This window comes from Hypomesus transpacificus, chromosome 24, assembly GCF_021917145.1.
Source record: "Hypomesus transpacificus isolate Combined female chromosome 24, fHypTra1, whole genome shotgun sequence".
In the NCBI taxonomy this organism is placed as follows: domain Eukaryota; kingdom Metazoa; phylum Chordata; class Actinopteri; order Osmeriformes; family Osmeridae; genus Hypomesus; species Hypomesus transpacificus.
This window is the reverse complement of record NC_061083.1, coordinates 1,449,567-1,475,350: the sequence shown is the minus strand read 5'-3', so window position 1 is coordinate 1,475,350 and position 25,784 is coordinate 1,449,567. Positions and strand designations below refer to the sequence as shown.

The 25,784-nt window shown below is 43.1% G+C and overlaps 2 protein-coding genes across 2 annotated transcripts; one reads left to right on the top strand and one right to left on the bottom strand.

Moving 5' to 3' along the window:
* Positions 1 to 8,463: 8,463 nt before the first annotated feature.
* Positions 8,464 to 24,973, top strand: LOC124486558 (zinc finger protein 658B-like). The gene is made up of 3 exons (XM_047048249.1): positions 8,464 to 8,714; positions 11,555 to 12,706; positions 24,014 to 24,973. The coding sequence occupies exons 2-3, from the start codon at positions 11,795 to 11,797 to the stop codon at positions 24,971 to 24,973; spliced, it is 1,872 nt and encodes a 623-aa protein (XP_046904205.1). The 5' UTR covers positions 8,464 to 8,714; positions 11,555 to 11,794.
* On the bottom strand, positions 16,907 to 19,428 carry LOC124486611 (serine/threonine-protein kinase prk-2-like). The gene is made up of 7 exons (XM_047048334.1): positions 19,025 to 19,428; positions 18,714 to 18,891; positions 18,325 to 18,504; positions 17,795 to 18,172; positions 17,456 to 17,546; positions 17,022 to 17,353; positions 16,907 to 16,929 (listed from the first exon to the last, which is right to left on the bottom strand). The coding sequence occupies exons 1-7, from the start codon at positions 19,331 to 19,333 to the stop codon at positions 16,907 to 16,909; spliced, it is 1,491 nt and encodes a 496-aa protein (XP_046904290.1). The 5' UTR covers positions 19,334 to 19,428.
* Positions 24,974 to 25,784: the final 811 nt, after the last annotated feature.

Sequence of the window (25,784 nt, the reverse complement as noted above, 5' to 3'; positions counted from 1 at the left end):
CAACGCGATAGCCCCAAACATTTCGGGTAGCCAAAACATGAAGCATACATTGTGAAAAACCCAAATACAGAAAGTGCCAAAGAGAAGAACCATAAGAGCATGTAGCCAAACAAGTTACAACTAAACAAAATGAACCTCAAAAGTGCAAGAGTGCACCTGTAGAAAAGCAAGCAACAATACTGTAATGTATGCTTCATGTTTTGGCTAACCACAATGTTTTTGTGGCTATCTCATTGTTTAGGACCATTGACCTATGCACTTTTGTAAAGCAGACAGCTTGGAAGTCGCTTTGGATAAAAGCGTCTGCTAAATGAATACATGTAAAATGTAAATGTGTATCAAACAGAAAAAAGATTACAGTAATTCAAGAGTAACCTACAAGGTTTCACATCACATATTGCACTTACACTGCCATGGAAATTGTTACTGTAATTGCCATACATCATGGTTACTGTTACAGGAAATGTGTACAGCACAATATACTTTCATACAATAAGCACATCAAAACTAACATTATGTATAACCTACACTAGTAGTATGAGTAACCACAGTAAGTTTCAGGCAAGTGACCCCCTCCTAGTCAGAGTTGCAGAGGGTGCATTTCATGGCAAGAAGGAAACAAATACAGTAAGAAAGTAAAGCAAAGCTGGAGTTTCACTAGTTGTCGTCCTCACTGTCTGTCTGGCCACAGATTTCATTGACATCACATCTGATGTTCTCCCTTACGATGTAACAGGGGAAGAATTGTTGTTCATGCCGCAACAATCCCCTACACTGATCTGCTGTGACATCATCACAAGCAGCATCCATTGCCTGGAGCAGGGACCTCTGGTTTTGAGCCCGATGCTCATAAACCCTCCACCTTCATGCAGAAAAAACCTCCTGGATAGGTTTAAGGAATGGGGAGTTAGGTGATATGAGCACCATTAGCATTCTTTGATGGGCAGTGAATCCTGATGAGCGGGTGACGGTGGAAGCTTACATTGTCCCACACAATGACAAATGTAAGAAAGTGGTCTCATGTAGAGGGATAAGATCAGAGTGCAGGCAGTCCAAGGACACCAGGAGTGTCTGGGTATTGTATGGGCCAAGACTGGGAATGTGGGTGACTACACCATTCTCTGAAATGGCAGCAAAAACAGTGATGTTTCCCCCGAGCTGGCCTGGGACAAGCTCTAAATATTTGATGGAAGGATTTATACTCCTGGATAGCTCCTGTCAGCTAACTAAACTTACTGTGTGATTGGTGATCGGATGTGTCCCCTTGTTTAGTAAAGTTCTAGTTGCACCTGACAATGACTGTAAGTAGATGATCCAAGAGATCCATATTACAGTACATACTATTATGTTTTTCATGGTATTATGTGCCTGAAAGATTTTGACAGTGGAGTGAACTATTGTGCAGCTGATGATGTACACAAGGAAATTATGCCAATATGTTTTGCAGAGAACAACCACTTGACTGAGAAATAACAGTCAGTTTAGACCAGCAAGATATTTTCAATTGATAGTTGGCCTAATTGAAGGCAATTATACCTAACCATTTCAAAGATGTGCAAAATCATTTGAAATGTGTGCAAACTGTAGGCAATTGCACTTGTCATTTACAAGGATGTGCTAATACAATTGCAATTTGATTAAAGGAATGAACAATTCCAATCTGTTGTGAACAAGTGCCCAGCGGTTTGGAGGTTTGTACGTGTTGTTTTGAGAATGTCATTTCTGTTTTGTGAAATGAGCCAAACCAATTGAGAAAAACTGTAATAGGGAGTGGGCAGGCTCTCCTTAAACAGGCTCTGGAGCTGTGTCTATTACCGTGCACTTCGAGCACTGACTTTCAGTGCTTAGGGCGCTTCACTTAGCCTGGCTGCGAGCCCAACCTCTCCCCGCCCACAAAAAAATTTGGTCGGGAAGTTGGGTCTGGAGGGTCTCGTATTGTAGCCTGGCTCTGCCCTCCTACGTACTTCCGCTCAATTTGGATTTTGCTTCTGTACTAGGTCTGGGAGCTTGACTTCTAAGTCGGTTTCCAGAAACAACATTTTTGTAGGTCCAATCAGCGAACAGAGGGAGTGGCTGAGAACGATGACGTTAATGTCGTGCACTCGTTTGAGCAGTTCATTAATGGCGGCGGAGAAAGATGCGAGCAAAGCTATTCTGCGCAACGCTGCCGAATATCCATAGGTTAAAGCCGGAGCAAGAATATTCCTTGCTTAGTTTTGTTTGTGGCCATGATGTTGTGGCCCTCCTCCCCACGGGGGTTCGGGAAAAGTTGGATTTTCCAGCTACGGCAGCTAGCAGTGTGGTGAAGGAGTTGGCTAAGGCGAACGCTTGTGATTGGTTATGGCAAATCAGAGTGGCTCTGGGCAGATCCAATAGTTTTAAACTTCAACAGAGGACCCGCCTTCAAGGAAGTTAACGTTTGTCAATGGAGAGATCCCAGACCCTCTGTACAAATGAAATGTACGAGGGGTCTGGTTAGGACCAGGCTACTCGTATTGGGGACAACTACAGAAAACCAGAATCGGGACGGACCAATGAAATTGCCAGGGTGGGCTTTATACGATGATGGACAGATGATCAACAGTAACGTAATCAACAACGTCACGAAAGAGCGCTTGGGTTGAATTCGTTTTCAACAAACAACATATTACGTTGCTCTGATTGGTTGTAGGTCTATCCAATTGAGCGAAGAGGCATTTGTTTTACGAGTTCGGTTGAAACACGCCCCGTAGTCACAGCCCAACGGAGAGTTTTCAGACTCATATACTGACTAGAATTATGAGTATGACAACGTCAGGCTACGCTTCACTCACAAAACCAGCAGAATTCAGTGCACTGAAAGTACCCGGATGGCGCACGGCAAACGGTCAAAAAAAAATAGTGTACAACGATGGACACTACTCGCCCTAAACAGACGCCATCTTGGCTACGTAGCGGAAGCTGCCCTTTCGGCAGCTTTTTCCACTTTGGGTGGAGAAGCGCGTTCATTTTGGCAGGTTTTGCAGGTGTTTGCGGCAGATTTGTTCCGTCACTTCCGCCAAGTGTTACATGCAAGTGTTCCATTTCAGACAGCACTTATCAGCGACGGAGTGCACTGAATATGTATGTACACTGTTTTGCAGTGCACTGTATTGCAGTGTACTTCGTAAAGTGCGCGGTAGTAGACACAGCTACTGTTTCTGTGTGTCAACGAATCAACTAAACCACATCTAAATCAATCAGCTACATCACAGGCATGGGCACTGCACTAGACCTACTCATAATAATTCCAGGAATCTGTGTGTGCATCTGTGAGTCACTGAATAGTGTGTCACTGAATAAACAAATCAGCATGTCAATCACCGTCATCATCACGGCCATTGCACTAGTTTGAACTAAAAACACAGAAGATGCTCTTGAAGATCTCTTTAATTTGAAATCAGTATTTCAAGAATTTAAATACAAAGAAAGAAACATACTACACAAATCATATACTACATTATTTATTTATTTTAAAGTGTATATATCTGCAGCCAAGGGCGGAGCAGAATTCCCTCCAGAGTGGGCAGGTCTTTGCCAAACACCTCCTCTGTAGGTTCATATCTTCTGAAGAGAGAAAAGGAAAGAGAGAAAGACTGATAGCAGAGAATATGAGAGGGGATTGTGGTCAGCTAAATACAAACAATGTGTGTCTTGTGTGAGTGTGCATGTTCTTTTATTTTTTCTGCGTGTGGATAAGTTTTACGGCTTGGAAATCCCTGGGACATATCTTCCTCTCTCATTGTGTTACGTACACCATAGGAACGTGTGTGTACTGTATGTATGTCTGTGCAGTTGTGTGTTTCTCCACACTAGCATCATTCATTCAGGTGTCCATTTTCCATGGACTTGTCAGCTTCATTCATCTCTGTTCAACATCACACAAAATCACACGTCTGTTCCTGGCCAATCCAGTGTCCATCTGGCTCCATAAAAAGTTGTTCCAACCTTCCTTTGATCCAGGGTCAGTGCTCTGTGTTCTGTAAATGTTTGTTACATGATTTTGTGTTATTTCAGTCTTTAGAGATGAGATTGTGAGCATGAACTTGTAAACACACACTCACCTTGAGATATCCTCCCCTCTCCTGGAGAGATGTGGATGTGTGTGTGTGTGTTGGGGGGGGGGGGGGGGGGGGGTAAGAGACAGTGGGGTGGGGAGGGGGGAGGTCGGGAGGACGACCGGGGGGCAGGGACGAAGGCCAGGGCAGTTCTGGAGGCCGCCCAGGAGGCAGAGTGAAAAGCCGGGGCAGCTCTGGAGGCAGACCTGGAGGCCGTCTGGATGTGCAGAGATGCTCAGGGGGTCGGTGGTGGTGACCAAGGCTGGGCTTCTTATGTGCAGGGAGCTCTGGGGGTGCATCAGGGATGCAAAAAGAGCATTTGGTGGGTACAACATGTTCATGTCCGACAAAGCAGGGGAGTGAGGTGACGTAGAATAATTTGTATTAAAACTTTAAAATATCCCCTGTACATTTTCTGTAGATGCTCAAAAAGGAAACAATTTTTATGCAGAGAGCAACTGTTCAGCATTAAAATAGGGTAGAGATGACTAATTAATATGTTTTGATAGTTAGTTGAGAATCTGCTGTGTATAACATCTGCAGATGGAATATTATCAAATAATTTGATGATTCACTGTTACAATATGTAACTGATCTGAATCAGCAACACAGCAGTTTAATTCACAAGATAGTAGAGTACTCTGGCCTACCCAGATGAAGCTGAATTTAGCTGTCTTTGAATTGTGCTGTGATGTATCAAACCAAAAGAGACTGAACTTTTCATAATTTCAGTCATTATGCATTTCTGTTTACTTTCAGAATCAAAACCAATTCCACATGAGACGTTGTACTGCATGTAATAAACGATGTCATAAACTATATAGCACCAGTTCACTTCTGTTTTAAACAGTTACACTTGTTTGGGATTTTTCAAGTTTTCCTCTCAGTTTACTTCAAGTTTCTTTATGAGACACTGAAAGCCATTACGTACTAAACTGTACTGATACATACTGCTTGGTGAAGTGTTCCCTGCTACCAAAAGGTGTTTATGTACACCATCCTTGGCAACAGACACTTGTTTTAAAACCTTTCCATTTTGGTTATCTACATGATTAAAAGCTTACAACCAATTTACAAAACAAAATACTGCAGTTGCTGAATCTAATACTACTGTATGCTGCCTCTCATCCTTGAGCATGGCCTGTGAGGAAGAGCTGATCTGTCCGCTCCTGTCCAGACTTGTCAGCCAGAGACTGTAGATGTTGGCAAAGTAGTGGCATGTGCCACGCGGTCCCTGGAACTCCACAAATGGTTGGGCACGAAAGTCTCAGAGGCAGCTTCCTGACGATGTCAGAGACTGCCCACCCCCCTCATCGCCTGTGTGCTGCAAGGTTCAGTACATATGCGTTACAAACAGGCACTTCCTCACACAGGCTTGCATAAGGCGACAGGTAGACACGTTAAGGCCCAAAATACATTGTTATTCTTACCATAAGGAAAAAGTCCCATACACAAACTCCAGCATGGGGGGGCACTGGGGCGTGCTGGTGTCCTGACTGTTTAGTTACGGCCGGGGAGGTCACTTCACACATCACACCGGCTGGTGTGCTCCTCTATCTCTTCGCCAGCCACAGGCATCATGGGCACAGCTGCCGTAGTGGAAAGCCAGTGGGACTTGGGCTGGCATAGTCACAGATGCCCATGTTGCACTAGGAGAAGGACATGGTGCTGAAGAGGCGCAAGCAGGAGCCTGCCTAGCCTGGTGAGAGTGAGGGGGTACACAGGAAACACCTGATGACTCCCCTCGTATGGTTACTAGTTAGATACACTCTCCTTCGCCATTTACGTTGGTTAAAAACAGACATAAGTGTGTTTTTGAGTGAGTGGTGCTGGTTCCCCTGGCTCTCCTGCTGTGCAGTACAGACCTGCCGAAATCCCGGAGCACAGGGTATGGGTTCCTCAACACCAACTTAATGACCAGCAACCAGACTGGGGTGCGTTTCCCGAAAGCATCGTAAGCCTAAGTTGATCGTAGAGTCCATCGTACGATGGATCTTAGTTGTACGGGCCGTTTCCCGAAACCATCGTAGCTAAAGAGGCACTTGAAAATCGTCGTAGATCAACGAGAGCTCCAGACCAGTCGTAGATCGCTAAGTGCATCGTAGCACAGAGACTCAGTGGAGACACGCGTAGGCCGACCATGAAAACTACATTAAACTCATGCTGAAAGTTACTTCCGATGGAAAATAAGATTATTTTGGTCCTCTTTTTACACCAGTTACGCTGGAACTGGGATATTTCTTAGTGAACCATATAAGTTTAACTGCCGAAAAAATATCAGAATCCGGTTTATTCTCAAGTAAATTTATAAATTTATAATATATAATATAATAAAATAATTTGATTTAGTGGGTTTGGCGCATGCAATGAAGGTATTTAAAAAACAAATGTCAGTCTTATTCAAAATACTATAACATTGAAATATGGCTGTTGTAATGTGCAATAGAAACTAGAAATGCATTAACGTAACGCTTTTACGAGTACAATAACACAACAATTGAACATTGAAGATGTTTATTAGAATTAAGGGGCTGGTAGCACGCCAAGCCCGGTGGATGAAGAGGCTGGTGGCAGAGCCGAGCCTGATGTTAGGAGATGGTGGCGCCCAGGAAATGGAAAGACTCCACAGGGTTGACTAGGAAGTCACACAGGGGGAAGGGGCTGGGAGGGAGTGAAAACTCGTACGAAAATCATAAAAGCCATTGAAGATAGCCTAAGTTCTGCACTGCAGACTTGTCCCCTCTGATATGGGGAATTGGATGTGGTCTGGGATGTGGCAAAGTAATGCAGTTGTGACAGCCTGCACAGATCTTGACACTGAGGCCTTGGCGAGCCCATGTCCATCTCCAATAACCTCCAGAAAACTGCCAATGGCATAGAACCTTAACACTGCCAGTAGTTGGGTTACAGGGGTCAGTGCAAAGGACCTCCTTGTTAGCCTCTGCAGGTCTGCTTCTATGTGGTTCAGGAGCATCATGATATCATGATGTCATCTGACATATCTTACACTCATAATGAGTATAATTGATCAACCATCAATTAAAGTAGAGTTGATTATTCATGTCAGAAACAATGATTCCATGTTGAAGACATGGGGTATTCATTACTTATGTGTTTGTCATTTGTCACAATGTCATTTGTGGCCAATATGTGAGAATTATGAGATTGCAAACATGGTCTTGGGGAGCTGTTGGCCTATGCAAGATTGTAGATATAGTCAGCACTAGAAAATAAGACAGTAAATGTGTTGGATTGAGATGCTTGTATTTGTACATTGAATTGTTTAGGCTGCTAGCTGGGACATGCCATGTGTGATACCAATCATATGCATGGTTTTTAACCTTGTAGTTCAATCAAGTAGTAAATATAGGACTCATATATATATATATATATATGCCTATGGAAAGTGGAGTACCAAGAAGAGTTAAAAACCAAGGCACAAGTAATTTGAGAAATAGTTGTTTTATGGGAGTTTGTTCTCCCTGCTCCTGCTCCTCACATGGATCTATAAGGTAAACATGTAAGGATTGGACAGGCAACACTGAATATATGATACAATACACAATTCAGCCTTTACTTAATTTAAATAAACATTGTATGCTTAAGGCTATAAGGTAACCTAAATGTGACACTACCTTGTTGACTGGGCAGAAGAATAGGCACAGAAATGGAGGGCCTTGTGAACTTCATCTCTTCAAACAAAAGCTTCCTCACCTCAATTTGGAGACGAGCCCACTTACTTTCCAAGACGTCCTATTGGTATTTAGCGTCCTGTGTCGCTGATTGCAAGGTCCTAACACCGGTGTAAAACTCAGATGCAGCATAGTTTGCACGTTCACCTTATTGTCTTTACCTTTATGTAGCATCACATTGAAAAGTACTCAAATAAGTAGCCTATAATAAATGTAAGTTTTCTGTAGCTACAGAAAATATTTTTTTGTCTACCGTAATTCGTCAAATATTTTGGTTAACGTTTTATTTTTAAAGTCTTCAAGTTGCGTCAGAAGAATCACATTTCAGTACAATGGACAGCGTCTTGTTAAGTGCAATTTAAGAGATAGCCTACGTACGATGGTTCTCCTTACGAGCATGTTCGGGAAACGCACGTAAGAAATAACGATGGATCGTTATTTTCATCGTAGAGAACCCTCGTAACAGCTACGATCCATCGTTATCGGGAAACGCACCCCTGGTCTTTTACCAGCCAATGGATCACATAAACTACATAAGCAGGAACACATTTGGTCAACTTTTTCTCAAATGTGGTTACCAAGGCTACCATCTTGACCCACAAGAAAACAGCTTCAACCAGTATGAAATGTAAACTACGGTAATTCATATTGTCAGCTGTATGAACAGTGATCTGGTGAGAAGAATCCTATTATTGTAGCATTTTACCGTTCTGGTGCCACTTGGTGTTTCAAATGTGCAACTGCATGTCGAGTGTTTGTATCATTGACTTTAAAACGTAGGCTATTTTACAGTCATTGGTTTGTATCCACTAACCCCGGTTACGTGAGCTCTGAATCAATGTAGCTTATCGTGGAGATAATTAAGTGTCCCTACGTTTTGACATTTTGAGATCTAATGTATTGAAAATTCAAAGCTCTGTTGCAGTTCTAACAGGCAGCTATGAAGGTAAGTGCTATCATAAAATGTTGGTGCTAGCTAGCTAGCTTTATATCCATTGTGTTGTTAGCTAGATGTTTGTTTATAATGGGGATATGTAGTACGTTGGGAAAGGTGTATGTATTATTTTTTGTTATTCAGATGCAGACAGTGTTGTGAGTCTCAATGTACGTACTTCAGTTTTGTGAACCTTTAATTTGACCGCCCTCGTGCAGCATAAAGCTAGTGTGCTTCTGTATTGCTGCAGCATGTTCCTTCAATTTGAACGAATCAGTATGACTCGGGAGTAACGAGTCCTCTCAAAGTGAGATTTGTTCATTTTCTCGTGGTCGAGAAAAGTACAAATAACAAAACCTGTAATTATCACTTGTGAACAAATCTTATTTACGTCTCACTATACTAAACCTAGCAGTCACGCAAAAGTGAATAAGGTAAACAAATCCTTTCCTCTTCTGAGCTAATGTTGATCACATGAAAAATGATCCTAAGACTCGTACCCGAAGCATATACTTAAATACTGTAGTTTAATAGAGACACCAACACTGCTCTTTAAAGATGTCGTCCCCATTCATTTCTATGAAAAGTGCTCAGTGGCGCAGTGAGGCAAGCAAGAATGCCAAACGGACCGCGCCATCTTTTCAGTTCCGGTTCGTCCGGTCTTGCGCAGAACAGTGGCTCGCCTTCCTAGCTCCGACACTCTTTTTTTTTTATTGCTCGAAAGAGTACAAAGTATACAGATAATAGTACTATTGTCTTTAGACTTGTATATAAGCGTATAAACAACTGAAATAAGGAAAATAAAATTGCCTGGGGTATTACAAGAGAATACCCGTGGCAATGTTGGGAGCGCCAGTTCAAAAGCCTTAATTTCTGATGGTATAGGGGTGCATTAGGGCCTATATAATGGTCAGCTTGTACATCTGGAAAGGCACTATCAATGCTGAAAGGTATATACAGGTTTAGAGCAATGTTTTTCAGGGAAGGCCTAGCATGTTTCAGGAAGAGATGTTAAACTACATCCTGCATCTGTTACAGCATCATGGCTTCGTAGTAGAAGAGTTGGCTAAACTGGCCTGCCTGCCGTCCAGACCTTTCACCAGTAAAAACATTTGGTGGATCATGAAACAAAATATGACAAAGAAAACCCAGGACCATTGAGCAGTAAGAATCCTGTATCAGACACAAAAGGGACAACATTCCTCTCCCACAACTGCAGCAACCGGTCTCCTCAGTTCCCAGACAGTTACAGACTGTTGTTAAAAGAGGGAATGATACACAGTGGTGAACATTGACCTTTTTGAGATATGTTCCCATCAAATTAATAATCACCGTATATTTTCCTTTATTAATTTTACATTACATCAGTTTAAACATTTGATATGTTTTCTGTAGTGAATAACATTTGGGTTAATGAGATTTGCAAATCATTGTATTCTGTGTTTTATTTAATTTTTCACAACTTCCCAACTTTTGAGGAATTGGGGTTGGTTATAATGATCAAGTTAAAGGGGAAATGTTCTACTTTGAAAGAAACAAGTAGTGCTGACTATACATTTGGCCAATGACAGGCCTTTCACGTTTAGCTCCACCCACGTGAGAAAAAAAGAAATATCAAGTAGTTTTACGGTTTATGTGTAAGAGACGAAATAACAAACTAACAAGTCAAAATCAGTTTTTCCGTTTCTGAAAAAAAAAAACGTGAGACAGGAGAGCCTGTCCACTCCCTATTAAAGTTTTTTACAATCGCTATGAGTTTTTTCAATACCTTTAGCAAGTTTCCTAAACTCTTAACACTGTTAGCACAACAGCCGTCTGTGTAGGCTGTACAATTAACACATTTCTTGTTGATTTGACACAAAATGCATAGAGTAAACACACATTTTAAATGCTTGAACTTCTTTTACACACAAGCTCAACCAAGACCAAAGCAGTCGATTTTTACTGCCCACTTTACCAATGCTTTCACACAGATAACAGATGACATCATGTTCAAAACCTAAATTATTGGCTAAAGTCACAGTGAACAGCTGTTTATATTGTGAATTGAAACACAGATATGTCCCTTGTAGTTTATTCCATTGCTACGGAGAAACAGCTGAAGTTATGCAAATACTGTAAATTTACATTTAGTCATTTAGCAAATGAAAATCACAGCTGATTCCCAACTATGAAACACTCAGGTGTTGAGGTTCTTTCAATTGCATGACCATATGGTATAGACAGTAAAGAGGACCTCTTTGGGCTGATCTTGTGTGGAAAAAGAACAATATAGAGCAACACAAAGAAAGTAAGAATACAGTAATACCTGCACAAGGGAGAGGGAGACAACTACCAGGACAAGGGAGAGGGTGGTGGGACAAGGGCAAGGGAGAGGAAGACAAGTACCAGGACAAGGGTGAGGGAGAGGACGACAAGTACCAGGACAAGAGAGAGGAGTGGGACAAGGGAGATGGAGAGGAGTTAGAATGTGTGGTGGCACTCTGAGAAGGGCCAGAGCTAGGGGTAATACTCTAAATTGAAGCTATATTGCATATTTCTTGAAGTAATGTCCTGTTGCAAATTAAGCCTTTACTGCAGCAATTATATTATATTGGTAAAGTTTTTTTTGTAACTTTACTTACAGTTTAGTGCAGTGTAATTGTGTGGCGTGATCATTAAATGCTAGTGTGATAATGAATAATTTCAAATCATAGAAAGTGTCATGATGCTTTGTATTTAATGCATGATTTTTTTCTTAATGTTTAAATGTACAATGTTTGCAATAGTGGACGTATTCAGGCCAGTTGGTTATCAGATGTTGAGTATATGTGAAAGCTGAGTTCTCATTAACTTGGAACTCTTTCTTCCAGATCCCCTACTGGCCAATCATACTTGATAATGGGCGGACACTAGACAGAGAAGACACCTTAAGGCTCCAGAGACACTACATAGACTCAACCAGAGACACTACAGAAAGAGACTCAACTATTGAAAGACTCAACCAGAAACAGCAGTAACCAGACAGAGTATCAACCAGAGAGAAGCAAGCTTCCAGAGACTTGATACAGGATCCAGAGAGACCAGACAGAGAACCAAGAGAGAGCTGAGTTATGGAGACACATCACTGTGACACATGTGGGAAGAGCCTTTCCTCATCCGGTAGCCTCACGAAGCACATGAGGATCCACACTGGAGAGAAGCCCTACAACTGTGACATCTGTGGTAAAACCTTTAGCCAGGCTGGCCATTTCAGAATTCACAGCAGGATCCACACTGGAGAGAAGCCCTACAGCTGTGACCTCTGTGGTAAAACCTTTAGCCGTGCTAACAGTTTGACACATCACCGCAGAATCCACACTGGAGAGAAGCCCTACAGCTGTGACGTCTGTGGTAAAAGCTTTAGGCACGCTGGCAATTTCACAGTTCACAGCAGGATCCATACTGGAGAGAAGCAATACAGCTGTGACTTCTGTGGTAAAACTTTTAGCCACGCTGGCCATTTCACAGTTCACAGCAGGATCCATACTGGAGAGAAGCCCTACAGCTGTGACCTCTGTGGTAAAACTTTTACCCATGCTAGCAGTTTCACAGTTCACTGCAGGATCCACACTGGAGAGAAGCCCTACAGTTGTGACGTCTGTGGTAAAACCTTTACCCATGCTAGCAGTTTGACAGATCACAGCAGGATCCACACTGGAGAGAAGCCCTACAGCTGTGACGTCTGTGGTAAAACCTTTAGCCAGGCTGCCCATTTCAGAGCTCATAGGAGGATCCACACCGGAGAGAAGCCCTACAGCTGTGACCTTTGTGGTAAAACCTTTATCAGTAATAGAAGTTTTAGAGTTCACTGCAGAATCCACACTGGAGAGAAGCCCTACATCTGTTTCCTCTGTGGTAAAACCTTTAGCAGTAATAGAAGTTTCACAATTCACAGCAGGATCCACACTGGAGAGAAGCCCTACAGCTGTGACCTCTGTGACTATTCAGGTAAAACAAATGACCATCTGAAGAGTCACCTGCGTGTTCACAATAAAAAAAACAACAAAGCAGTGATGTCTGGGGCCAAGCTTTCCTAGCCGTCACCACCTGAGAGAACTTGGGTTATTATACAAATACATTTGATTTGAATATCTGTGAAACTTGCTAAATAAACATTAGGTAGCTAAATATCTATTACTTGTTTGGCCAATTTGATTGTGGAAAAAAGTTGAACCTTTTTAGTTATGAAGAGTAGGGGGGGGGGGGAATTCCGGTTATTCCACTTATCACTAGAATGGTCATAACTTTTAAACAAAAGGATATATTTGCTGTTCTACACTGCCCACATACTTATATATATTTCATATGCTCTAAGTGTTCCTATATCTTGTAATAAAAGTGGTTGGAAATTAAGTTGTACGGACTGAGGTTATTGTAAAAATTGTTGTTTGAAATCTACTTGATAAAGGATAATTTTCCTTAAATAATCACGCATACATTTATGTAATTAGAAAGCACTTTTCTTCAATTTGGTCTAAACAGTTCAAGTGTGTGATTTAATACGAAAATGAATGAAAATATGAATATGCATGCATGCCTATCAATGCAGCCTTTTTACCGTCCTTGTGCCACCTGGTGTTTCAAATGTCAAACTGCATCTCAAGTGTTTGTATTATTGACTTTGAAATATTTTACGATCGTTGGTTTGTATCCAAGTCAAGTCCATTTTCCCACTAGGGGAAATTTGTTTGTAGACAGGTATTAAAACACATTAAATCCATCATAAATACTACATAAACAGCATATCTGACACCACACAGAGACAACAACACAATACAGTACAGTACAAGGATCACTTAATATTGAAACCCAGAAACAGTTTCCATCAATGAATACTCAGTGTCATTCCTCCCAATAGCAAAACAAACAAAAGAGTCCCCAAGTCTTCTAGTCTGTGGGTGGAAACTCTTTACCATCTTCCTGAAGGCAAGAGCTCAAACACCCCTTTCAGGGGATGGCCAATATGGCCTGGGTCGTCCTTACGATCTGCCAAACATAAAGCTCAGAGAGCCAAACTTGGTTTACCCCAATGACTTTACTGGCCCCTCTGACAAGCCGATCAAGCCTGTTCTTATTCGCCAGATTCAGATTCCCATACCACACCTAAACACGAAAGGTCAGCACCTTCTCAATAAAAGTTCTATAAAACAGAGTCATCATTTTGGTGTACACCTTAAAATAGTTCCTTTTTCTCAGGAAATAGAGACATTGTTGTACCTTCTTAGAGATGGCATGTGTGTTGGTCTGAAAGCACGGCCTGTTTTCAAACGCAGTACCCAAATATTTATATTTCTCAACCAAATCAATCTCAATCCCCTCAATAGAATCTGGGAATGGGCACCGACCTCCTGAAGTCAGTAATCATATCCTTGGTCTTTGACGAATTCAGTTCAAGGTGAAACTCCTTACACCATGACACAAAGTCATTGACAACAAGCCCATGACCCAGATCCACGACCCCTCCCTTCAGCAAGCTGACTATGGGCGTGTCATCTGCAAACTTTATGATGTGTCTATTCTCTGGCAACTATTTGTATAGAGAATATAAAGAAGAAGAGAGTAAACAACGTTGTGGTGAGCCAGTGGATGAATGGAGCATCAATGACATATACTAAACAAGGTGCATGAAAGATAAGTGAATCGATCAATCAACAAACAAATTAATAAATGACAAAATGTCACCTTTGTAACCTGGGAACCCTCTACCTTGCTTTTGTAAGTAACCGTTAACATTGTGTTGACCGGTGTAGCCCAACAGTGAGTGGTAGTTTATCAATGAAAAATTGAAAGTTTGATACGTTTACCACACTGCATTATTTATGCAGAATACCTTAAAGGGGTCATAGAATGATTTTATAGAGTATTTCACACTGTTCCGTAAGATCTCAGAATAGGGTATGTAACATTGGATGGGCTGAAAATGGCCCGGTTGCTGTTCTATGCGCCCTGATGCAATCCTGTGAAATAGCCCTACAATGAAACTAAAGGTTTTCTCCCTTTTATGGTATGCTCATGAATATGTACACGGTCTGTGCGCCGATTGGTTGGTTTACAACTAGCGAAGCTGCGGAGCAAAGGCGCAACATGGCTAACAGCACCTGTTAGCTGTAATACTAGTGTAATACCCACACTTCAGTGTTGTAGACTAAGCGTAACTTTGTGTTAGGTTTGTTCTTAGCATTGTAAGCAACTGAACTGTTATTGATTTGCTGTATGTAAAATTTGGGGCGTGACAAAGGTACAGACCAGAGCCAAATAAGGTGGAGCCACCGAGTTGACGTTGACTCTGTGTTTTTTTGGAAACTGTCCGTTTTACAGCGTCAGTTTCAAATTGGGAGACTGCATAGAAAAGAGGTGTCAATGGGACACCTCTTTGGGACATGAAGTTCTCTGTATGTCCATTTTACCCACCAAACTGTCATTATTCAACTATGACAAGGTAAACCCGGTTTAGCATTCTAGGATCCCTTTAAGGTTAAATTGAGGGTATGAAACAGAAGGAGTTTCCTCTTTGGAGCGTAACTTCCATTTTATACAAAGGACGGCCGACCGACTGTGGACCCTGGGAATAAGGTGGTTCAGCTTCCATACATAAACTTCATGAGGGAGCTGGGTGCTACCTTCCTCAATGCCTACACCAACTCTGCAATCTGCTGCCCCTCCCGTTCAGGTACGGTTTCCAATGTACAACACCTATCAGTAGTGGAAGAATGGACTTACATGGACTTTGTGGGCTTTCAGCTATGTGGAGTGGCTGTTTTGTTCACCTGACCCGGTCATGGACTAACTATAAGTGCCTGGATCCCAATGCTACCACATGATGGACGTTCTGTGGCAGAACGGTTTTCACACCCAGATGATGGGCAAACTGGACTACACGTCAGGTGGGATTAGCCAGAGGACTCCAAGCAGAAAAGTAACCCTGACTCATTTGTGACAGTGTTATATGTCTGTATTTTAACCACAGTAATGGTGTTGAGGCATGGACACGAGATGTCCCATTAGTTCTGTGTCAGGAAGGAAGGCTCACACTCATACACCGACGGCAGTGCAGCTGCCATGCAAGGCACTAGCCTGCCCATCGGGAGCAACAATGAAGGAGGAAGTTCTTTTTAACTAGGGAAATGTACTATAGAACATCTCACACATGGAAGAGGGTAGACACACGACAAACACAGACTGAGACTGCAGTAGCGAGATCCGTGACAAGCACTGTATCGATCACTTGATAATAATGGCTGCCTTTGTGTCATTGTATTCATTTACAACCATCTCAATCACCATCTGCATCATGGACACGGGCAGTATTCTAGTATGAGCTAAAAAGGACAGAAGATCACTTTCATTTGAAATCAGTATTTGGACATTTAAATTCCCAGAAATAAACAGACTAGTTAAGCATATAATGCATTATTTATTTAGTGTGTAGTAAATATGCTTGGGACGTTTGAAAAAAAAAAAGATGTTCTGTTCCAGGTGGTCTGTGGTGGTGAGGCAGTGGATGAGCTGCACACCGACCCATGGTGTGTTCCCAGAGGTGAAGGGGAGGGGCTGGACCACTGCAGCCAAGGGTGGAGCAGAATTCCCTCCAGAGTGGGCAGGTCTTTGCCAAACCGCCTCCTTCTGTAGGTTCACATCTTCTGAAGAGAGAAAAGGAAAGAGAGAATGACAGATAGCAGAGAATATGAGAGAAGTGGAGGGGATTGTGTTCAGCTAGATAAAGACAATGTGTGTCTCGGGTGAGTGTGCATGTCATTTCCTGCGTGTGGATGCGTGTCTTACGGCTTGGAAATCCCTGGGAGATATCTTCGGCTTGATCCTCTGGGAGATGTCTTCCTCTCTCCTGGTGTTACGTACACCAAAGGAACATGTCTGTACTGTATGTATGAAGTGGTGTGTTGGTCTTCCCTGCTGTTTCTCCACACTAGCATCATTCATTCAGGTGTCCATTTTCCATGGACTTGTCAGCTTCATTCATGCTGTTCAAAATCATTCACACGTCTGTTTCCGTCCAAGTGTTCATCTGGCTCCATACGAACCTTGTTCCAACCGTCCTTTGACTGCTTTTCTGGATCCAAGGTCTGTGCTCTGTGATCTGTAATTGTTTTCTACAGGATTTTGTATTATTCCAGACACGGGTTTGTGAGTATGAACTTGTAAACACACTCACCTTGACCTGATCCTCAGGGAGATATCCTCCTTCCTCCTGAATTTTTGTAATGTGTTTTTTTGGAGGGCGATGGGGGGAGAAAGGGACAGTGGGGAGGTCGGGAGGACGACCGGGGGGCAGGGACGAACGCCAGGGCAGTTCTGGAGGCCGGCCAGGAGGCAGGGTGAAAAGCCGGGGCAGCTCTGGAGGCAGACCTGGAGGCCGTCTGGATGTGCAGAGGTGCTCAGGGGGTCGGTGGTGGTGACCAAGGCTGGGCTTCTTTTGTGCACCGAGCTCTGGGGGTGCTGGAGTCGACCAGGACTCTGCTGGGGGCTCAGGAGGAGCAGAGGGCTCGGTGCTGGGCAGCACGGGCACCAGGACTCTGGGCAGCACAGGCAGAGAGCCTTCGGGCAGCACAGGCAGAGCTCTGGGCAGCAGTGCTGTATCACTGATTTCTGGGAATGTGGACACAGCATGGGCCCTGGGGAAAACAATATTACTCACTCATGGCCTTTCTCAGAATCAATGCTTCATCTGAAAACTCAGTTGATGAGGTTCAAAGTTTAGGAGGTTTACCACTGACCTGCCAAGTTCTGTCTCCCTTTCCATGTAGCCCTGCTTCTCCTCTGGGTCCTTGTCTTGGACCCCTGTCCAAGTAGCACAGTAGCATCCCACTGTCAGTAGTAGGGGATGGACACAAAAGCAGGGAAAAGCAAGACAGGATTAAAATAACAAAGTCGTTATTTACCAACCTCTAGAAAGGGTGATTGGAATGAGACCCAGGAGTGCAGGGAGCCTGGAGAGGCCAAACTAAGACCAGAACACACACCCACGGAGACAGACAGAAAACACGAGGGGCAAGGAAGACCAGGAGAACTTAAACTGGTGCATGGCTGTGACTGTCTGTGTTTGTGTGTCTTACCTCTTCCATGTGTACCATGTGGGGTCATTGTTGTGGCCGTGGTGTTTTTAGGGGACACCTTGGGGCTCCTGGTATCTACCCTACACCTCTTGGTGTTGCCCTGGGACAGGGAGAGGGAGGACGAAGACGAGGCGTCCTCAAGGGACAGTGCCGTCGAAGACTCCCCCGAATCCTGTCTCTCTTCCGGCTCTCTCTTCCTCTTTTGCTCCCCTCCTCTGCTGCTCTCTGCATCTCTTCTTTCCTTCCTCTTTCTCTTTTTCTGTCTCTCTGCTTTCCTCTCCTCCTCTGTATGCAGCCACGGGTGGAGAAGGACTTCCTCTAGAGTAGGCCGGTCTTCAGGGCACTTTGCCAAACACAATTTAAGTAGGTTCTTGCATTCTGGAGAGAGAGAGTGTGTGAGAGAGAGAGAGCAGAGAATATGAGAGAAGTGGAAGAAACTGGTCAGTTAGATACAGACAGAAAGCATGTGTGTGCCTCTGTGTGAGTGTGTATGTTTATTTTTCTCGTCTGCATGTGGATGCGTGTCTTACGGCTGGAAAACCTATCCATGGTAGGGATAGGATCACAATAAAGGACTTGGTCGGGTGTGCGAAAGGGGAATATCCCAGACAGCACGTTGTATAACAGTACCCCCAGCTGCCAGACAGCGGATGGAACCGCCCGGTAGGAACCATGGAGGTACCATTCAGGAGGGATGTACATTTTGGTCCCTGACACACACACACAAAACAACCTTAGTTAAACCGCACATGGAATTGTGTGTCCGTATGTGATTGGGTGCAATCGCAACTGAGTCTGTTCTTTATTTCTGCTCCAGTCCTTGTGTTTGTCATCAAGGTAAATCTTGATGATATATTGCTCTTTAATATGGATTGGGGGGGGGGGGGGTTGAGAGAACATACAAGAGTAGGGAACGTACCAAGGAACTCGGTGTAGGGTGCTTCTTGAATAATGCAGCCACAGCCAAAGTCCAGAACCCTAATCCGTGGAACTGCAGAACCGGTCTCCACCAGAAGGTTCTCTGGCTTAATATCTCGGTGGAGGACACCCCAAGAGTGAAAATTGACCATGGCCTCAACCACCTGCCTCAGAATGATCTACAGAAAGAGAAAGAGACAGAGAGAAAGATGGACAGTTGGGAGAGGAGGGGCAAATGGTGATGAATATTGACTTTCACAAATAGCTCTTTGGAGGTGGATGGCTGTGATGAACTTGTCTGCACACACTCACTTTGGCCTGATCCTCTGGGAGACATCCTCCTCTCTCCTGGATATAGTCAAACAGTTCCACGGCGGGTACAGGCCTCTCCAGAACTATAATGAGCTCTTGGTCCAGCTCGTACCAGTTCAGCAGCTCCACTGCTGCCTGACCGTCTCCAAACCTGGCCTCACCCCTCACCTCCTCACCCCTGGCCTTCTCAGCCATGTCTGCCCCACCCTGTCCTACAATCAGTAGGAGCACCACCTCCAGGGGGAGCTGGCGGAGCTTCCCACGCAGGGTCTTAAACACAGAGAACACAGACAACCAGTTAGAGTTCATGCTGCAATAGGGATGTTATCCGTTGGAAGACTGGTTTTGGATGACAGATCATTCAGAATGAGAATCTAAAATGGAATATATGAATTGTAAAAGGGGGATTGGTCCACTCACCACAGTTGTAAATATCACCTTATCAATGGGAACATGCTTGACTGCCACCTATCAAAAGAGATGGGTGGGGCGAAATACAACATGTTGATTTATAAAAATGATATACTGCTGTGTGTGTGTATATTTTTGCATGTGTGTGTTATGTCATTCTTACAGGCAGATTGTCCTCTATACGGAGTCCAGCGTAGACTGAGCCGAAGCCACCTTGGCCAAGACAGCTCAGTTCCACGTACTTCTCCTCAAACGACCCTAGAGAGTACACACACATTCATGTTTAATTAATATTTTGGTCTATCCATCTATTGTTTCTGTCTTTATTATTGAATAGTTTATATCTAGCTACCTCAACTATCATCTTTAACTATGTTGTTACTATATGCATCATTATGTAGCTATAGTCATTTAATTGAATGTGTTGTGTTCTACAATATTCTAAGGCATTTGAATAATACTACAGCAGTTAATATCATCATACTCACTCATGTGTCACGGTGGGAGTTGATATGCACGTTATTGTGATATAATTACTAACTATTGAGTTCATTAACCATTTGACTGGAATTGTTTTTAAAGCAATGCAGCATTGATCTGCAGTGATGTTGTAAAATGGTGTACACATGTAGAGTTTTGTAGAATGGTATAATGTTGTCATGGAATCAGTTATGGTGTCATAAGGATGTAGGATAAGCTTGGGATAAGCAAATGACGTTGTGTCGTTGTGTGCAAGGCACTTCACCCTACTTGCTGCGGGGGAATGTCCCTGTACTTACTGTAAGTTGCTCTGGATAAGAGCGTCTGCTAAATGACTAAATGTAATCTAAATGTAAATGTAATGTATAAATACTAAATGTGACATGGCAGAGTTTAAATCAGATGGTGGTGACATGTGATGATGTTGTACAATGTTCGAAGGCATTTGAAAAATACTACAGCAGTTAATATTAATTAAAATAATATACTCACTCATTTGGAGGTGGGAGAGTGGATTGATTTGCAGGCTATCGTTGAATAATAATTATCTAGTGAGTTCATAAAACAATTGACTGGAAATGTAGGCTCCTTCAAAAAGTTATGTAGCAATGATCTGCAGTGAGGTTGTAAAATGCATATATGTACAATTTTGTAGAATGGTATGCTGTTGTCATGTCAATCAATTATGATGTCATAAGGACATAGGATTAGCCTTGTGCCTCATGAAACAAGGCAAATTCAATAAAGTCCACAAGACTCGTTTAGGGCCTGTGCCATGAGAAGTGGGAATAAACAAGGTGAAATATTTATTTAAATAAAACCCCTTTCTCAGACAAATTAGTAGCCTATGTATTTAACATGTACTTAGCTCCTTAGCTACGCTTTGATACAACCTCCCAACCTTTCTCTTTTTATCAAAATCTTTTTTACCTTGACACTTTGTGTCAACACTATCAGACACCTAAACCACACAATAATTAATATTTATGTGTGATGGTGGTGATGGGGTGATAGACTTCATCGTGAAGTTACACGTAATTTATACTTTTGCATAAGTACTTGCTACATGCTTCGATAGCTAAACATCCCCTCCAGACTGGTCTCCAAGCTTGTGGACCTGGGACTAAGCACCCCCCTCTGCAAGTGGATCTTCCACTTCCTGACGGGGAGGCCACAGGTGGTGAGAATCTTTGACCGCACCTCATCCGTACTGATCACCAACACAGGCACCCCACAGGGCTGTGTGCTCAGCCCTCTCCTGTTTTCCTTGTTCACTCACGACTGTGTGGCAACGCACAGCTCCAACCTCCTTGTTAAGTTTGCTGACGACACAACCATCGCGGGCCTCATCTCTGACAGTGACGAGTAAGCCTACAGAGAGGAGGTTGACACCCTGACATCATGGTGTCAGGTCAATAACCTCTCTCTTAACATCAGCAAGACCAAGGAGATGATTGTGGACTATAGGAGGCGGCAGGAGGAGGAACATGCACCCCTACTCATCAATGAATTGGAAGTGGAGAAGGTCAGCTGCTTCAGGTTCCTCGGGGTGAACATCAGCAATGATCTCACCTGGTCTGCTCACACGGACAAAGTGGTCAAAGCGGCCGAGAAACGCCTCTTTCCTGAGGAGACTGAAGAAGTTTGGCATGGACTCAGTCATCCTCACTAACTTTTACAGATGCACTATAGACAGCATTCTGACTGGTTGTATTACAGTGTGGTATGAGAGCTGCACAGACAGGGACCGCAAGGCCCTACGAAGTGTGGTCCGTTCTGCTGAGTTCATCATCGGCAGGAAGCTCCCAGCCCTACAGGACACCTACCACACACGTTGCCTAAGGAAAGCCGGCAGGATTCTAAGAGACTGTTGCCACCCATCCTTCAGTCTCTTTACCCCGTTGCCTTCTGGCAGGCGTTACCACAGCATCCGGTCGAGCACACACAGACTGGACAACAGTTTCTACCCAAGGGCCATCAGGCTTCTGAATGGACACTGATATGGACATTGATTTACTGCACACTAGTCACTTACACTGTCACTTTCAGCTACTGGCTGCACTATCAGTAACATTGCACTACTGTTCTTCACTGTACCTCGCCACCAGGCTCCTGTATGGTCATTGACTTAGTCACTGATCTGCAAAATTGCACTACTGTACTCCACATAGGTTAGAATAGGTTTTAGGGTTGAAACAGGTTTTCTGTGCATTTAGTCAGTATAGTGTACTATTTATTGTTATCTGTAATTTAGGAAGTTTTAGTATTAGGGTTAGTATAGTCGATTATTTATTGCTATCTGTATATTTAGGAAGTTTCACTTATTTAAGCTCAGCATTTATGTAAATTATGTTCCGTGTACTTATATGTTATGTTATGCCAGGTGCTTGCGTTGTCTTGTTTTAAGAATTTCAGTGCCCAGTCTAACGTTGTGTTGTTCTGTGTACCTGACAATTAAAAAAAGACTTGAATTTAAACAACTGTCCAGGTGCACGTAACTCTGTCACGCTATTGCATTTCGTACTTCTGTCAATCAATTTTTTTATTTCCTATTAGTTACTGCATCCATTCAGCGACAAAGGTGTTGTACCAACCATTTCCTTTGAGTTAATTTAATGTGGTTTTGAGTTAATGTAATGTAATTTTACATTTAGAGGAGCGTGTCATTGTATTGGGGGGAGGTGAGCAAGTCATCCTATGTGGGGGGAGTTGACTTGAATTTGGGGGGAGTGTATTCATTTGGGGGATGCACTCATATTAGGGGGGTGTTTTATACTACGGGGCCACCGTAGTTAAGGGTATGGGTTCCTAAACACCAACTGAATGACCAGCAATCAGATTGGTCTATTACCAACCCATCCATCACATAAACTTTATTTCATATTGATATTATTGTCAACTGTTTCAACAGTGATTTGGTGAGAAGAATCCTATCATTGTAGCCTTTTGGTGCCACCTGGTTGGTGTTTCAAATGTGCAACTGCATCTCGAGTGTTTGTACCATTGACTAAAAGTATTTTAAAGTCATTGGTTTGTATCCACGGTTACGTGAGATTTAAATCAATGTAGTTTATCATGGAGATACGTAAAGTGAAGTGTCCCTACGTTTTACCATTTTGAGACCTAATGTATTTACAGATCAAAACTATGTTGCAGTTCTACAGCTATGAAGGTAAGTGCTATTATTATGCGTTGGTTTTGACGTTGTATCCAGGAGTTGCGACTTTGTGCTTTTTTTTAAACTCATTTCGGTGCTAGCTAGTTAGCTTTACTTCCATTGTGTTGTTAGCTAGATTCAGTGTTAGTCTTTATTAATAGGGATATGTTAGTACGTTGTAAAAAGTGTATGTAATGTACGTACATTTTTAGTTATTTAGATGCAGACAGTGTTGTGAGTCTCAAGGTACGTATTCCGGTTTTGTGAACTTTAATGTGACTGCCCTCGTGGGCAGCATGAAGACAGTGTGCACTGCTGCCTGGGTTCTGTATTGCAAGGGTGATCAAAAACAGTCAGTGATTTAAAAAAAAAAATTGTAACTATGTAAATTAAATCAAAAGTCATTTTACGGTTTATTTACATATCATGTTTATTGTGTAGTAATTAATCATATAGGGAATTATTATTTTGAAGTATAACAAATTACAATGATAAGTTTTATGCAGGTTACGTTTTTATCATAGTGTTGTGTTTCTCCAGTAAATATAAACCTGAGAAACATAAACCTCTCACCAAATGATAAACATTACATATGCAAAGTGGACATTATGACAGCTATTTTATATGTGAAAGCTTAACTTAGAACTGTTTCTTCCAGATCCCCTACTGGACAATCATACTTGATCATGGGTGGAGACTAGACAGACAGACACCTTAAGGCTCCAGAGAGACTACAGAAACTCAACCAGAGACACTACAGAGAGAGACCCAACCAGAAACAACAGTAACCAGACAGGGGATCAACCAGAGAGAAGCAAGCTTCCAGAGACTTGATACAGCATCCAGAGAGACCAGACGGAGAACCAAGAGAGAGCTGAGTTATGGAGACACATCACTGTGACACATGTGGGAAGAGCCTTTCCTCATCCAGTAGCCTCAAGAAGCACATGACGATTCACACTGGAGAGAAGCCCTACAGCTGTGACATCTGTGGTAAAACCTTTAGCCAGGCTGGCCATTTCAGAGCTCATAGCAGGATCCACACTGGAGAGAAGCCCTACAGCTGTGACCTCTGTGGTAAAACCTTTAGCCAGGCTAGCCATTTCAGAGCTCATAGCAGGATCCACACCGGAGAGAAGCCCTACAGCTGTGACCTCTGTGGTAAAACCTTTAGCCAGGCTGGCCATTTCACAGTTCACAACAGGATCCACACTGGAGAGAAGCCCTACAGCTGTCACCTCTGTGGTAAAACCTTTAGCCAGGCTGTCCATTTCAGAGTTCATAGCAGGATCCACACTGGAGAAAAGCCCTACACCTGTGACCTCTGTGGTAAAACCTTTAGCCTGGCTGGCAGTTTCAGAGCTCATAGTAGGATCCACACTGGAGAGAAGCCCTACAGCTGTGACATCTGTGGTAAAACCTTTACCATTGCTAGCAGTTTCAGAGCTCATAGCAGGATCCACACTGGAGAGAGGCCCTACAGCTGTGACCTTTGTGGTAAAACCTTTAGCAGTAATATAAGTTTCACAGTTCACTGCAGAATCCACACTGGGGAGAAGCCCTACAGCTGTGATCTCTGTGATAAAACCTTTAGCCAGACTTCCACTTTGAAAACTCACCACAGGATCCACACTGGAGAGAAGCCCTACAGCTGTGACCTCTGTGGTAAAACCTTTAGCCAGGCTGGCCATTTCACAGTTCACAGCAGGATCCACACTGGAGAGAAGCCCTACAGCTGTGACCTCTGTGGGAAAAACTTTAGCCAGGCTGGCCATTTCAGAGCTCATAGCAGGATCCACACTGGAGAGAAGCCCTACAGCTGTGACCTCTGTGGTAAAACCTTTAGCCAGGCTGGCCATCTCAGAGCTCATAGCAGGATCCACACTGGAGAGAAGCCCTAGACTGCTCCTTCCGAGGTTTCTTCAATTTTCTTGTCTAACTTTTATTGATGTAAGACTTGTTAACCTTTGTTACGAACCTTGTCCAGGGGGAAAGGCCGTAACACTAAACAAACACACCAGACAAAACTCGCATGCAAACATGGCGAGGGACGTGTTTTTGCACCTCTCTTTCACCAACTGTCTTTGGAGGAGGGGAGCACTAAACTGCTCCTCCTAAGGTTTCTTCAATTTTTTCTCACATTTTCCTTGTCTTCTTTGATGGTTTAGGTTGGTTGAGGGGCAGTTCTACTATGGGCGTGTGTGAGGACCTCTGTGACATTGCTTGTAAAAAGGAAACAAATAAATTAGATTTGAATGTGATGATCAGTTGTCCAATGCACACTGATCTTTATCCATTGTTGAAGAATACAGAAGCACTTCTCTGTATTTACATTTGCAAGTAAAGGGTCTAGAGACTGGATGGTTCTGAAACAAAAGGGGTTTATTGTCCTATTTACCAGATAATAGCCTGATAACAGGGCAGTTTACACCTTTCTCATCTACCTCACTGGAGGATTAAGACTGGAACAGAGATGTGTTAAATATAGGGCTTGGCGGTAGGCTTATGTCCTACAATTTACCCAATCACAGTATAATTTTGTAGCACGGAGAGTAACGGTTGGCTCTATATCACGATATATGAGTTTTTCCCCCAAAAAATAGTCCATAATTGTTTCAATAGAATGCAATCTGTGCCTGCCATAATCCGCCGCACTCGGACGGATTAGGATGGAGTAGCCTATGGCAGGTTTGTCTCATGAAGGAAGTTCTT

What these genes read in the sequence shown, in the direction of transcription:
- LOC124486611 (XM_047048334.1), bottom strand. Translation starts at nt 19,333, where the DNA reads ATGAACTCTAACTGGTTGTCTGTGTTCTCTGTGTTTAAGACCCTGCGT. An exon ending in ACCCTACACCGAGTTCCTTG is followed by an intron (nt 18,505 to 18,713) that starts GTACGTTCCCTA and finishes TGTGTGTGTCAG; the next exon opens with GGACCAAAATGTACATCCCT. An exon ending in ACATGGTACACATGGAAGAG is followed by an intron (nt 17,547 to 17,794) that starts GTAAGACACACA and finishes TACTACTGACAG; the next exon opens with TGGGATGCTACTGTGCTACT.
- LOC124486558 (XM_047048249.1), top strand. Translation starts at nt 11,795, where the DNA reads ATGGAGACACATCACTGTGACACATGTGGGAAGAGCCTTTCCTCATCC. An exon ending in ATCTGAAGAGTCACCTGCGT is followed by an intron (nt 12,707 to 24,013) that starts GTTCACAATAAA and finishes AGTAGCCTCAAG; the next exon opens with AAGCACATGACGATTCACAC.